Source organism: Heterodontus francisci, chromosome 46 (assembly GCF_036365525.1).
Source record: "Heterodontus francisci isolate sHetFra1 chromosome 46, sHetFra1.hap1, whole genome shotgun sequence".
NCBI lineage: Eukaryota > Metazoa > Chordata > Chondrichthyes > Heterodontiformes > Heterodontidae > Heterodontus > Heterodontus francisci.
Genome location: NC_090416.1, coordinates 14,149,591 through 14,162,820, shown reverse-complemented (window position 1 = coordinate 14,162,820; position 13,230 = coordinate 14,149,591). Strand labels below are relative to the sequence as shown.

The 13,230-nt window shown below is 46.0% G+C and overlaps 1 protein-coding gene across 5 annotated transcripts in view; it reads right to left on the bottom strand.

Annotated features, from left to right (window-relative positions):
* Nucleotides 1-13,230, bottom strand: part of LOC137356804 (phosphatidylinositol 4-phosphate 5-kinase type-1 alpha-like) — a 48,695-nt gene that overhangs the window by 26,018 nt on the left and 9,447 nt on the right. For all 5 annotated transcript variants that reach the window (XM_068022589.1, XM_068022590.1, XM_068022591.1 and 2 more), the window contains exon 2: nt 891-922. In XM_068022589.1, the coding sequence (XP_067878690.1) occupies nt 891-922 (32 nt within the window). The remainder of the gene's footprint in view (nt 1-890; nt 923-13,230) is intronic.

The following is a 13,230-nucleotide window of genomic DNA, read 5'->3' as shown; positions in this document are numbered from 1 at the left end:
GGGCGACATGCCCTCTGAGCCCAGGGAGAATGGACTGGGAGGGTGGGGGGGGGGGGGTAAAAGGAGGAAAGATTCTGATCAATATCCAGGTGAACTTCCCCCCCACCCCTTTGCTGGTGAAGTGCCACAGATGCAGACACCAGGTAGTGTACAGAATCAGGCCCTTCAGTTGAACAGAATGATACTGCACAGGAGAGGAAGCCATTCGACCCACTGTGGCTGCACCACATTCTCAAGGTCCAGTGAAAGAACAACCACCTTCAGGGGAAGGAATGGGCCATTGAAATCGACTGCCGATCTTTCACTCCTGCTTCTTTCCATATCTGAACTAAACTAAGCAAGGAAGATTTAAGACTACGCTCAAACTATCAGGCTCAAATACAACCAATCTGAGTTTTGCTCACCTCTTAAGGGAACTGAATATCTCTTTGGATAATCCCAACTTCCTAATAACCTTTTATAATCGTGTCTGCTGCTAACTATACCCCACCACCATACTGTAAATTCCTATGTCTGCATTCACAATGGAAATTGTCCATGTAAACTTGTCAAGCTGCAGTTACACCTTCCCACTAGTGGCGCTATGGCATGGCGATGTTGTCTTTTCCAGCTCCTCCAAATTCCTACACTCCAACCAACACCATTTCCAAAGCTGCAAGTTTAACTAAACTATAAATATCAAATTATAATGATTTTTGGATAATATATTCAAAAAGGGGGAAGAATTACATCTGAACACCCTGATTCAATTATCCCCTGCCCTCTAACCGAGCTTCACCTGAAGTCTACACTTAATCTTACCTGCCCAGCAGCACCAGAATTAACCAGCGCAATAAATAAAATTATATTACTGCCTCTGCCACTGACAGGATACATTTATATTCACGTACCTCTGAAGATGGCACTCTTCTGGAAGATAACCCTGCAAAGGAGCAAAAAAAAAAGCATTGTCAGTACACTTCACTTGGCAGAGACAGAATTCGCACGTAAATCACTTCCACCTCGCTTAAGGCCTGCCTGCAGTGATAAGGATCCAAGACCAACAGTACAAAGATTCAACAGGTTTCCCGATCATGAACCAAAAACTCACAGGAGCCATCTGTCGCAGCGGGAGACAAACATCCGGCAGCTTCTCGCAAACACATACAGAAGCGCGCGGAGGCCGCAGCGGTTTAAAGAGCGCGCACTTCTGGATGGCTGGGGGAGGTCTGAGGCAGCTCTCGATGACTGAAGGGCAATTTTAACCAGTTTCACGAAGCAGTGATACACTGGCCTCCTGGTGCCGCCTAACTCCTCACCACCCTGCACTTTCCCACTCGATGCCCTACACTAGCCAGGAGCAGAGTTGGGGTTTTGGAAGACTTTCAAAATTTGCCTCGTCACAGAATAAAGTGGGGGCTCCAATTTGCGTCCAAATCAGGCCTTAAATTTCCCAGTAGCTGGGGGAGGGAGAAGTGTTAAAAACACATTAATTTGCCAGGATTTTTAAAAAGGGAAGTGTAAAACAAGAGAACTTCACCCTCAATAAAGTCAGTTAAAACGAAGCAGAGTTTTAATCTATAAAAACCGCGTGTATACCAGCTACTTCCTGCAAGAGTCATACTTATTACTTATTTCCTCCAATCCTCCACCAATTCCCTACCCACACTTCCAAATATCAGCTGATTCAGTGAGCAATGCCACAGCGAATCCATTCATGCTTAAAACTGCGCCCAAAATCACCCCGTGACTCTCTCCAGTTTATCCGAAACTAAACACACATGGCAATACAAAATAACAAAGGATAAAATATTTCTCAGGCAGCCATTCCCCTACCTCTCCGAGAGAAAGTTACATGATTCACTAACTGTACATTATACAAACATACGAATTAGGAGGAGTAGGCCGCTCGGCCCTTCGAGCCTGCTCCGCCATTTAATACGCTCATGGCTGAACTGATTACTCCACATTTCCACCTATCCCCGATAACCTTTCACCCCCTTGCTTATCAAGAATCGATCTACCTCTGCCTTAAAAATATTCAAAGACTCTGCTTCCAGTGCCTTTTGAGAAAGAGAATTCCAAAGACTCACGACCCTCAGAGAAAAAAATTTTCGTCTCTGTTTTAAATGGGCGATGCTTTGTTTTTAAACAGTGACCCCTAGTTCTAGATTCTCCCACAAGGGGAAGCATCCTTTCCACATCCACCCTGTCAAGACCCCTCAGGATCCTGTATGTTTCAATCAAGTCGCCTCTTACTCTTCTAAATTCCAGTGGATACAAGACTAGCCTGTCCAATCTTTCCTCATAAGACAGCCCGCCCATTCCAGGTATTAGTCTAGTAAACCTTCTCTGTACTGCCTCTAACGCATTTACATCCATCCTTAAATGAGGAGACCAGTATTATACACAGTACTCCAGATGTGGTCTCACCAATGCCCTATATAGCTGAAGCATAACCTCCCTACTTTTGTATTCAATACACCTCGTGATAAACGATAACATTCTATTAGCTTTCCTAATTATGCGCTGTACTTGCACACTAACCTTTTGCGATTCATGCACTAGGACACCCAGATCCCTCTGCAATCTCAGAGCTCTACAATCTCTCACCATTGCAATATGCTTTTTTTATTCTTCCTGCCAAAGTGGACAATTTCACACTTTCCCACATTATACTCCATTTGCCAGGACTTTGCCCACTCACTTACCTATCTATATCCCTTTGTAGCCTCCTTATGTCCTCTTTACAAGTTACTTTCCTGCACAGTGGCGCAGTGTTTAGCACTGCAGCCTCACAGCTGCAGGGACCCGGGTTCGATTCTGGGTACTGCCTGTGTGGAGTTTGCAAGTTCTCCCTGTGTCTGCGTGGGTTTTCTCCGGGTGCTCCGGTTTCCTCCCACAGCTAAAAGACTTGCAGGTTGATAGGTAAATTGGCCATTATAAATTGCCCCGAGTATCGGTAGGTGGTAGGGGAATATAGGGACAGGTGAGGATGTGGTAGGAATATGGGATTAGTGTAGGATTAGTATAAATGGATGGTTAATGGTCGGCACAGACTCGGTGGGCCGAAGGGCCTGTTTCAGTGCTGTATCTCTAAGTAAAATAAAATTGAACACTGCAGCCCACTCTCAGTCTGCAGAGCCAGGGCGTGCCCTCTGTGCTGTTGGGAGACAGCCTGAGAGTCGAAACTAAATTAGACTTGGAAAGGAATGTGGGCTAATGACATCCGACCAGAGCGATGAATTAATGGAGACTGCGAAGATGGAACTGTTCATTTTATTCTCTCCCCTGCCAGGAATTTTTTTCTATCTGCTTTTAGTCACCGAGGTGCCTATTCTTTCCCAGTGCTGTCGCTGCACATATTTAGCATGTCAGTAACCACTCTCCCAGTAAGTTATGCTACACCAACACATGTGCATGAGCCTCTCAAATGCCCAGAGCCACCCTCCAGCTCCAACTGTCAGTTGCTGTCACTCAACTGAAAGTCTGGACAGCAAGTGGCAGCGAGCTATTCGACCATTGGAGGTGTCACAGCCAGTCTCCAGGTCCATCCTCAACTGACAAGCACTGCTAGTGGGGTGAGGCCCACCCAATGATAACTCAAATAGGAAACTGTACCGATAATTCTCCCTGCTCCTCACTAAACCAAACTGGGACAGCCCTACTGTGACCTCCCAGCTAAGACTGGTTAGCCGAGTACGATCATTTTCATTCATACTTGGGATGTGGGTCTGACTGGCAAGGCCAGCATTTATTACCCATCCTGAGTCGCCCTCGAGGTGGTACTGGGTAGGCCGCCTCCGTGAACCGCCACGTGTGTAGCTGAGCAGCCAAGGGCAGTTAAGAGTTAACCAATTCTTGTGGGACTTGAGTCTCTGAAGGATGTTGGGTTTTTACAACAATCCAACACCTTCAGACCAGCTATTTACTTCCAGGTGTTAACTTTAGTGTTAAATCCAAACTCTCCAATCTGTTTTTAATGGTGCCGTGCAAGGGATAATTATTGGTCAGGACACACAGGGAGAACACCACTGCTCCTCTTTGAAATATCGCTTATGAATCATTTGCATCTGCCCGAGAGGACGGAGAGGGGCCTCGTTGTAATGGCTCATCCGAAAGACGGCACCTCAGACAGTGCAGCACTCCCTCAGTACTGGATTGTGTGCTCAAGTCTCTCAAATGGGACTTGAAACCCCAGCCGTCTAAACCAGGAGGCAAAGGTGCTACCAACTGACCCAAGGCTGACCCTTTTATGGCAACATGAGGGGGGCACTGGTTATAATAGCGCAGTGGTTATGTTACTTGGAGTAATGATCCAGCAACACAAGTTCAAATCCCACCATGGCAGCTGGGGAATTAAATAAATCTGCAGCCTTTACCCGCTCTGGCCTATATGTGACTCCAGACGCACAGCAATGTAGTTGACTCTTAACTGCCCTCTGAAACAACCAACAAGCCACTCAGTTGTAGTCAAGGCAGTGGCTCACCACCAGCTTCTCAAGGGACGGCCAATAAATGTTGGTCTTGCCAGCGGATGACCACATTCCATCAATTTTTTTTTTATAAAGTGAAAGGTCAGGCCGAAGGAGAAAGCCAAACCAGGATTGCTTCTACAAGTGCAAGGGGAAATTTGGCTGGCTCTGCTCGCCACTCGTGCTTGGACATGCTCACTGTTTTCTTCCAGCAGCAAGCAACATTCCAACAAGTGCGCGTAGAGTCTAAAACCTCCGAGTTAAACACAACCCAGTTAACAAGGGTGCGTCTAAGCTATAATGCCCAGAGGCTAGAAGCTTAGAATGGGTGCTTCCCATCCCATCTTCAATCCCTTTCTAACCATATCTCTTTGCTCAGCTAATAGCACACCCCATGTCTCTCCCCGCCCCCCCCCACCCCCGCCACCACATAGCACCATAGAATGGCTACAGCACATTAGGAGGCCATTCAGCCAGTCATGTCTGTGCCAGCTCTCTGCAAGAGCAACTCATCTCGTCCCACCACACACTCAGGCAGTACACTCCAGATCCTAAACACTCAACTCGTAAAGCTTTTCCTCATGTTACCATTGCTTCTTTTGCCAATCTCTGGTTTGCTTCTTATCCTTTTCCATAGTTAATGTAAACCTTATGATACTATGATCACTGGCACCTAAAGGTTCCCCTACTGCCACTTGACCTATCTCTTTCCGCAGAACCAGATCCAGCAATGCTTCCTTCCTCATTGCACTGGAAACATACTGATGTAGAAAATTCTTCTGAACAGATTCTAGAAACCTATTTTAATCTAAACCACAAAGGTTTCTTTAGCACATATGTAAACTTGTTTGGAAGCTTAATTATATACTAAATGAAGCACTAAAAACAACCCATTGCCACTTCCTGCCAAGTCAGGCGACTGCAGCTAGACTGACAAACTACAAGTTCAAACCTCTGCTGTCTATCTCCAGACTCGCACGAAGTTCTGCTCACCCATCACCCCCTGTGCTCGCTGACCAAATTGGCTCCCAGACCAGCAGAGACTTGATGTTCAAATTCTCATCGTGTTCAAATCCCTCCATGGGCTCAGCCCTCCCCATCTCTAACCACTCCCAAAATCTTTGTGCTCCTCCAATTCTGGCCTCTTGTGCATCCCCGAGTTTCATCTCTTCACCATTGGCGGCCGTGCCTTCAGCTGCCTGGGCCCTAAGCTCCGGAATTCGCTCCCTAAAACCAACCTCTGTACAACTGTTTGATCATCTGCCATAATATCTCATGTGGCTCGGTGTCAAATTTTGTTTGTTGAAGCTGTGAAGCACATTTTACTATGGTTGTCCTCAGCAGTCCCAAGCTGGACTGAAATCAGCCCTTTCCCAAATTCCCTGCTCTTCTTCCAATTGCAGCCATGGGATTTATTTTATGCCCACCTGAGAGCAGAGGAAGCCTTGGTTTAAAGCCTCACCTGAAAGACAACACCTCCAACATGCAGCACTCCCCCAGTACTGGCAGTAGCAGTGCTGACCTGGATTACATGCTCTGGTCTCTGGAATCGGAACTTGAATGGACAACTTTCTGACTCAGAGGCGAGAGTGCTACCCACTGAGCCACGGCTGACTCAGGTCCATACTGAGTAATAAGTTACCAAGCAAACAGGGAAACTCAATCCACGGTTTTAAAGCGTCTCCACCTCCCTTCATCCTACTGTTCAGTTTTGGTAAGCAATCTCCGCTTCTGCCTCCCCAAGCCCCCATGTTTGAAGCGGAGAACTGGGTGACTGAGGCTGGGGAAGGAACAGGAGAATTATTTCAAGAATGCTTGTTGTTTAATCACTTAGCCAAAACACTGATGAAAGAAGAAATTCTTTTTGGAACAGTTGCCAATTCAAAACCGGTTCAACTCGTCCCTCTTAAATTCAGGGCTGCTTTCACAACCCAGTCAAGAATAAGTAGTAAACCAGTTTCGGCAGCACCACCTTTAGAACTACAGTGACACGTAGTCGTGGGTGGGTGTCAATTTTCCCCTTTGACGCAAACAAACTGTGGGGAAAACACCCACTGCAATTGTAGACACTGCCCGCCCAAATTTCTGTTGCTCTCTCCATACATGTTCTTAACCATCTACCATTAGGGTGAGTATTGCGTGGGTACAGATTCGTCACTGGGTGGGGAACTGAAATAGCAGCGATTGAAGTACTTTTGAGAGATCAAACTAAGGGTATCACACAAGAGTCGTATTTCAGCACTGAAGCATTTTGGGAGAGACGTGATTTCATTTGCTACAACACAAAATGAGTGAAGCAAAACATTTTTAGAGGAATAGAATTGAAAAGCAGGGAGCTTACTTTAAATTTGTATAGAAGCCTGGTTAGACCACACTTGGAGTTACTAAGCATAGTTCTGGTCTCCATGCTACAAAAAAAGATACTGAGGCACTGGAGAAGGTGCCAAGAAAGATATACAAGGATGATGGCAGAACTGAGAGGTTATAATATAGATGCTGAGAGGCTATTATCCCCTGGCTGGAGAGTACAGAACTAGGGGTCATAGTCTCAGGATAAGGGGCCTGCCATTTCGGACTGAGATGAGGAGAAATTTCTTCATCTCAGAGCGTTTTGTGAATCTCTGGGATGCTCAGTTTTTAAGTACATTCAAGACTGAAAGACAGAATTTTGGACACTAAGGAAATTGAAGGATATGGGAATCAGGTGGGAAGGTGGAGTTGAAGTCAAGGATCAGCCATGATCTTACTGAATGGCACAGCAGGCTCAAGGGGCCGAATGGCCTCCCCCGTGCCCATTTCTTATGCTCTTATAACTATCAGGGAAGACAGAATAGGGTAGGGGTCTTTACTCTAGAAGTGAAAGACCTTTAGGGTCAACCCTTTAAGTTGTAATAGAGCAGCCGTAGAGAAGATGTTTTCACAAGTGGAAACAAGCAAAACTAAAGGCCATTAATATAACAATGTCACTAATAAATCCAATGGGGAATTCAAGAGAAACTTCGTTCCCCAGAGAGTGGTGAGAATGTGGAACTCGCTACCACAGGGAGTGGTTGAGGTGAATAGCAGAGATACATTTAAGGGGAAACTGGATAAACACATGAAAGAGAAAGGAATATGCTGAAATGGTGAGAAGAGGAGGGGGTGGGAGGAGGCTCGTGTGGAGCAGAAACACCAGCACAGAGCAGATGGGCCGAATGGCTGTAAAATTCAATCTAAATCTACATAACGTACCTCTGAGAAGCAAGTAGTTCATGGAAGGAGAGAAAACATGAAAATGCGAATTACCCAGGAAAGACTATTGGAACAGCATGTCTCCACTTTTCTTTAATGTCAGTTTTCCCCATGTTATTGCTGATTCATGCTGGTGTGAGAAAATGTGGAACCCGCTACCACAGGGAGGTTCACGTGGAGCATAAACACCAGCATAGAGCAGCATGGCCTGTTTCTGTGCTGGAGATTCTATACAAATAGCCCAGCAAGGGCACTGCAATCCTCACTCTAGGTCTTGCCAACGCACAGTGAACACCCAATATTTACAGAGGGATATGGGGAAAGAGTAAGGATTCGTGATTAATTGGATTGCAGTTTGAAAGTCAGTGCAGTCTCGACAGACCAAATGACATCCGGTGCTGTACTATTCTATTCAATATTTAGCATTTCACACACACTGGCCCATTTAGCAAGCGACTATTCTAGAGTTTAAAACATACACAACACAGCTTCTAACCTACACCGCGCTCTTCAACAAAGCAGTTCTCACAAAGCACGCTCGGTATAGGAGCTGCACCACCAATACTAGCTTTAACATGCTACACATTTAGCTGTTCTACCCTCTACCACACAGCAACAGCACCCTCGTACATTACCTCGCACTCTCGCCAGGAGCTGCCAGTACCATAGACGCAGTTCTACACCAGGAAAAGACAAACCCAGTGAAAAGGAGCACATTAAACCACAGGTAGCTGCAATAGGAAAAAAGTTAGATACCGCGCAAGAAACCCAAGAATTTTAATTTCTCTCTGTATCCCGCTACTGTAGCCAGTCAAACACCCTCTTTATACTACAAAATTGCCATTGAAGACTTTCACCACTTCAGGGTGTCCTAAAGTACTTTGCAGCCAGATTTTTTTTAAATGAAGTATTGTCAAGTTGGAAAGTATGAAATGTGCACAGCAAGCTCCCACCTGCAAAGTGATAATGACCGGGCAATGTTTTAGTGATGGTGGTTGAGGGATAAATATTGGCCCAAGAACACCGGGGAGAACTGCCCCTCCCCCCACCCCCCCACCCCCCCCGCTCTTCTTCCAATTGTGGCTGTGGGAAGTTTTCTGCCTACCTGAGTGGGGGCAGATGGGGCCTCGTTTTAACATTTCACTTGAAAGACAGCCCCTCCCTCAGTGCAGTTAAATTCGTCTTCCCAGTTACATCAGCTGGTTGAGGATGCTTATAATATAGACAACAGAAATGAGAACACATTCAAGTACTTTGAATTCTTAATCTTCTTCTGCAACCCTTCTTATACTTTCAACATCCATTCCAAAGCCAACAAACGCGCCACATGTAGGAAACCCGATGCATTGGAGAGAAAGCTAGACACACATATGAAAGGAACGGTTTGCATGCAGCATAAACACTGACCGAATGGTCTATCTATTCTGCAAATGCCATGTAATACCTCGCACTGCCCGCTGTAGTAAGCTTAGCTCCATGAGTCAGTCAGTAAAAACTCTGCTCTATTAAAAGCTTGATTCTTTAAAAACAGCACATAAAAATTTATAGAGTAGCATATTCCAGTGTCAACTTGGCTCAGTGGGTAGCATCCCCAATCAGATGATCATGGGTTCACACCCCATCCCAGACTGACCGCACTCCTGCAATGCAGTGCTGAGTGAATGCTGCACAGTTGCAGGTGCCGTTTTATGGATAAGACATTAATCCAAGGCCCCGCCTGCCTGTCTGGGTGGACATAACAGATCCAGTGGCACTACTCAAAGAGGATCAGAGGAGCTCTCCCGATGTACTGGCCAAAATGAATCCCTCAATCCAAACCGAGATTATTCATTTACTTCATTCATTGACTGTGGGACCTTGCTTTCTGCAAACTGGCAACTGTGCTTGCCTACGTAACCATGACTACACTTCAAAAAGGGTGAGAATGTGGAAATTGCTGCCACACGGAATGGTGGAGATGAATAGTGTTTAAAAGGAAGGTAGGCGAGATGAGGGAGGGAAAAAATAAAAAAGGTTATAGTGGTGTTCCACAGGGATCAGTGCTGGGACCTTTGCTGTTTGTAGTATATATAAATGATTTGGAGGAAAATGTAGCTGGTCGGATTAGTAAGTTGGCGGACGACACAAAGGTTGGTAGAGTTGCGGATAATGATGAGGATTGTCAGAGGATACAGCAGGATATAGATCGGTTGGAGACTTGGGCAGAGAAATGGCAGATGGAGTTTAATCCGGACTAATGTGAGGTAATGCATTTTGGAAGATCTAATGCAGGTGGGAGGTATATAGTAAATGGCAGAACCCTTAGGAATATTGACAGGCAGAGAGATCTGGGCGTACAGGTCCACAGGTCACTGAAAGTGGCAACGCAGGTGGATAAGGTAAAGGATAAAGAAGGCAAACGGCATGCTTGCCTTCATCGGTCGGGGCATAGAGTATAAAAATTGGCAAGTCATGTTGCAGCTGTACAGAACCTTAGTTAGGCCACACATAGAATATTGCGTGCAATTCTGGTCGCCACGCAACCAGAAGGACGTGGCGGCTTTGGAGAGGGTACAGAGGAGGTTTACCAGGATGTTGCCTGGTCTGGAGGGCATTAGCTATGAGGAGAGGTTGGATAAACTCGGATTGTTTTCACTGGAACGACGGAGGTGGAGGGGCGACATGACAGAGGTTTACAAAGTTATGAGTGGCATGGACAGAGTGGATAGTCAGAAGCTTTTTCCCAGGGTGGAAGAGTCAGTTACTAGGGGACATAAGGTGCGAGGGGCAAAGTTTAGAGGAGAAGTGCGAGGCAAGTTTTTTTTTTTTACACAGAGGGTGGTGAGCGCCTGGAACTTGCTGCCAGGGGAGGTGGTGGAAGCAGGTACCATAGAGACGTTTAAGAGACATCTTGACAAATACATGAATAGGAAAGGAATAGAGGGATATGGTCCCCGGAAGTGCAGAAGGTATTAGTTTAGGCAGGCATCAAGATCGGCGCAGGCTTGGAGGGCCGAATGGCCTGTTCCTGTGCTGTACTGTTCTTTGTTCTTCTTTGTTATATTGACAGGGTGAAATGAAGTAATTAGCAGCACGAGACTAGTGTGGAGCTCAAAGCACCAGCACAGACCAATCGGACCGTACTGCAAATTCTACATAAAGGGAATGCACTGTCTGCGAATTACAATAGGAATACAAGTTAATCAATTCTATAATAGCGGTTAATGTTCCACTGCATAAACCAACACCAAGAGTCTCCCAGGAGCGGACACACCAATAGAGCTTATTTGCTGTGGAACTATGTCACTCGAATGAGGTCTTGGCATCAATCCGGACTACTGGTACTACTCGATAACACTGGCTCAGGAGAACCACCCGAGTGTCACTCCTGACTGTTGGAAATGCATACACGTAGAGAGTGGGCAAAGATCAGACTCAACTGTGGGGCTCCAGACTACAAAATGGAGTAAGTCGATCCTCCGACACTCAAGGTTAGCAGGTGATTAATTGCCATAGCACCGGAGAATGGCTAGCGCCTGTGGACACACAGGTACCTCGGTACTGAATCAGTATCTTCAGTTTAAAAAGAGCCGTGCTTCTGTAAAACACTGCTGCACGCAGAGTAAAGCTCCCTCTGCTCTGCGCCCAATATCATGCTTCAAGTTAGTCCCGCGATATTTTCCATCTGCTATCCTGTGCCAACTGGCATCAGTTTTGCTCCTGTAACCCATCTCGTCGGAACCTTTACAGTCTTTAAGGAATGGGAAAAAAGACAGACGAATTAATTCAGTTGAAACTGGCTTTCAAACTATCACAGCCAGATACACATATATATAATTCATCTGTGATGAGCCTTTTGTAGCAGAATGCAACCAGAATTTGAGAATTGCTCTGTACAAATGTTCCAAAACATTTAACTATTTCCATACAAGCATTCCAAGCATCTATTCAGATAATCATCAGGCATCACGCTAGCAATTAGTCACTGGCAGGTCATATTTATTTTTACTTGAACTCATCTCACTCCCCATTTCACCTCACACCATGGCAAGCCACTCAGTACATATACAACAGCCGCTCTTCACACCCAACTATGCCTGATGTTGCTCCAGTATGAGAGCAAAGCTGGCATGCATCTTCTTAAAGGGTGCACTTACGCTGCAATTTTAGCAGGTTCCAGCTGATGAAGTGATATTAGACCATTTAACAGCCCTGGCTGTTATCTGTAAACCTGACCAGCTCGACTTGATGAATCAGTCATTTTTGAAGTCACTGTTGTAATTGTGGGGATCACAACAGCACAATATATACACGGTAAGCTCCCACAACAGCAATAGTGATGATCATAGAACAGTTACAGCACAGAAGGCGGCCATTTGGCCCATCGTGTCTGTGCTGGCTCTCTGCAAGAACAATTCAGCTAGTCCCACTCTCCGGCCTTTTCCCCATGGCCCTGCAGTGTCTCTCCTCAGATAATCATCCAATTCCCTTTTGAAAGCCACGAACGTATCTGCCTCCACCACACTCTCAGGTAGTGCATTCCAGATCCGAATCACTCGCTGTGTAAAAAAATTTTACCTCGCGTCGCCTTCGGTTCTTTTGCCAATTACCTTAAATGGGTGCCCTCTGGTTCTTGACCCTTCTGCCAATGGGAACATTTTCTCCCTATCTACTCTGTCCAGATCCCTCATGATTTTGAGCACCTCGGTCAAATCTCCTCTCAACCTTCTCTTCACTGAGAACAGCCACAACCTCTCCAATCTAACTGACGTCTCTCATCCCTGGAACCAATATAGTGGCCATGAGATCTATTTAGTCCATCTCAGGAGCCAGACAGGGCCTTGGCCCACCACGTTGTCAGGCTTTCCACAGTCAACACAGTGTGCCATTTCCTTAAAAAGGTCAAGACGCTTAGTCAAACAGATCTTCTCGCTCAGAATCCACATTGGCTGCAGCTTGCTAGAGACTGTTAAACAAGAAATCCTGAAGTCTATTCCTGATATAATGGATTCTAGTTCTAGTTGGCCCACATCAGAGATGCCATCTATGACTCAGCAAAGACCACCTATGGTAAATGTAAGAAGCAGAATGCAAACTGGTTTCAATCTCACTTTGAAGAGCTGGAACCTGTCATAGCCGCTAAGCACATTGCACTGCTGAAATACAAGAAAGCCCCCAGCGAGTTAACATCCGTAGCACTTAAAGTAGCCAGAAGCGCTGCACCAAGAACAACCAGGCACTGTGCAAATGACTACTGACAACACGTATGCAGTCGTATTTAGCTGGCCTCCGACACCGGAAACATCAGAGGAATGTATGATGGCATTAAGAGAGCTTTTGGGCCAACAATCAAGAAGACGCCCCCCTCAAGTCTAAATCAGGCGACACGACCACTGACCAACGCAAGCAAATGGACCGCTGGGTAGAGCACTACCTAGAACTGTACTCCAGGGAAAATGTTGTCACTGAGACCGCCCTCAATGCAGCCCAGTCTCTGCCAGTCATGGATGAGCTGGACGAACAGCCAACAAAATCGGAACTCAGTGATGCCATTAATTCTCTAGCC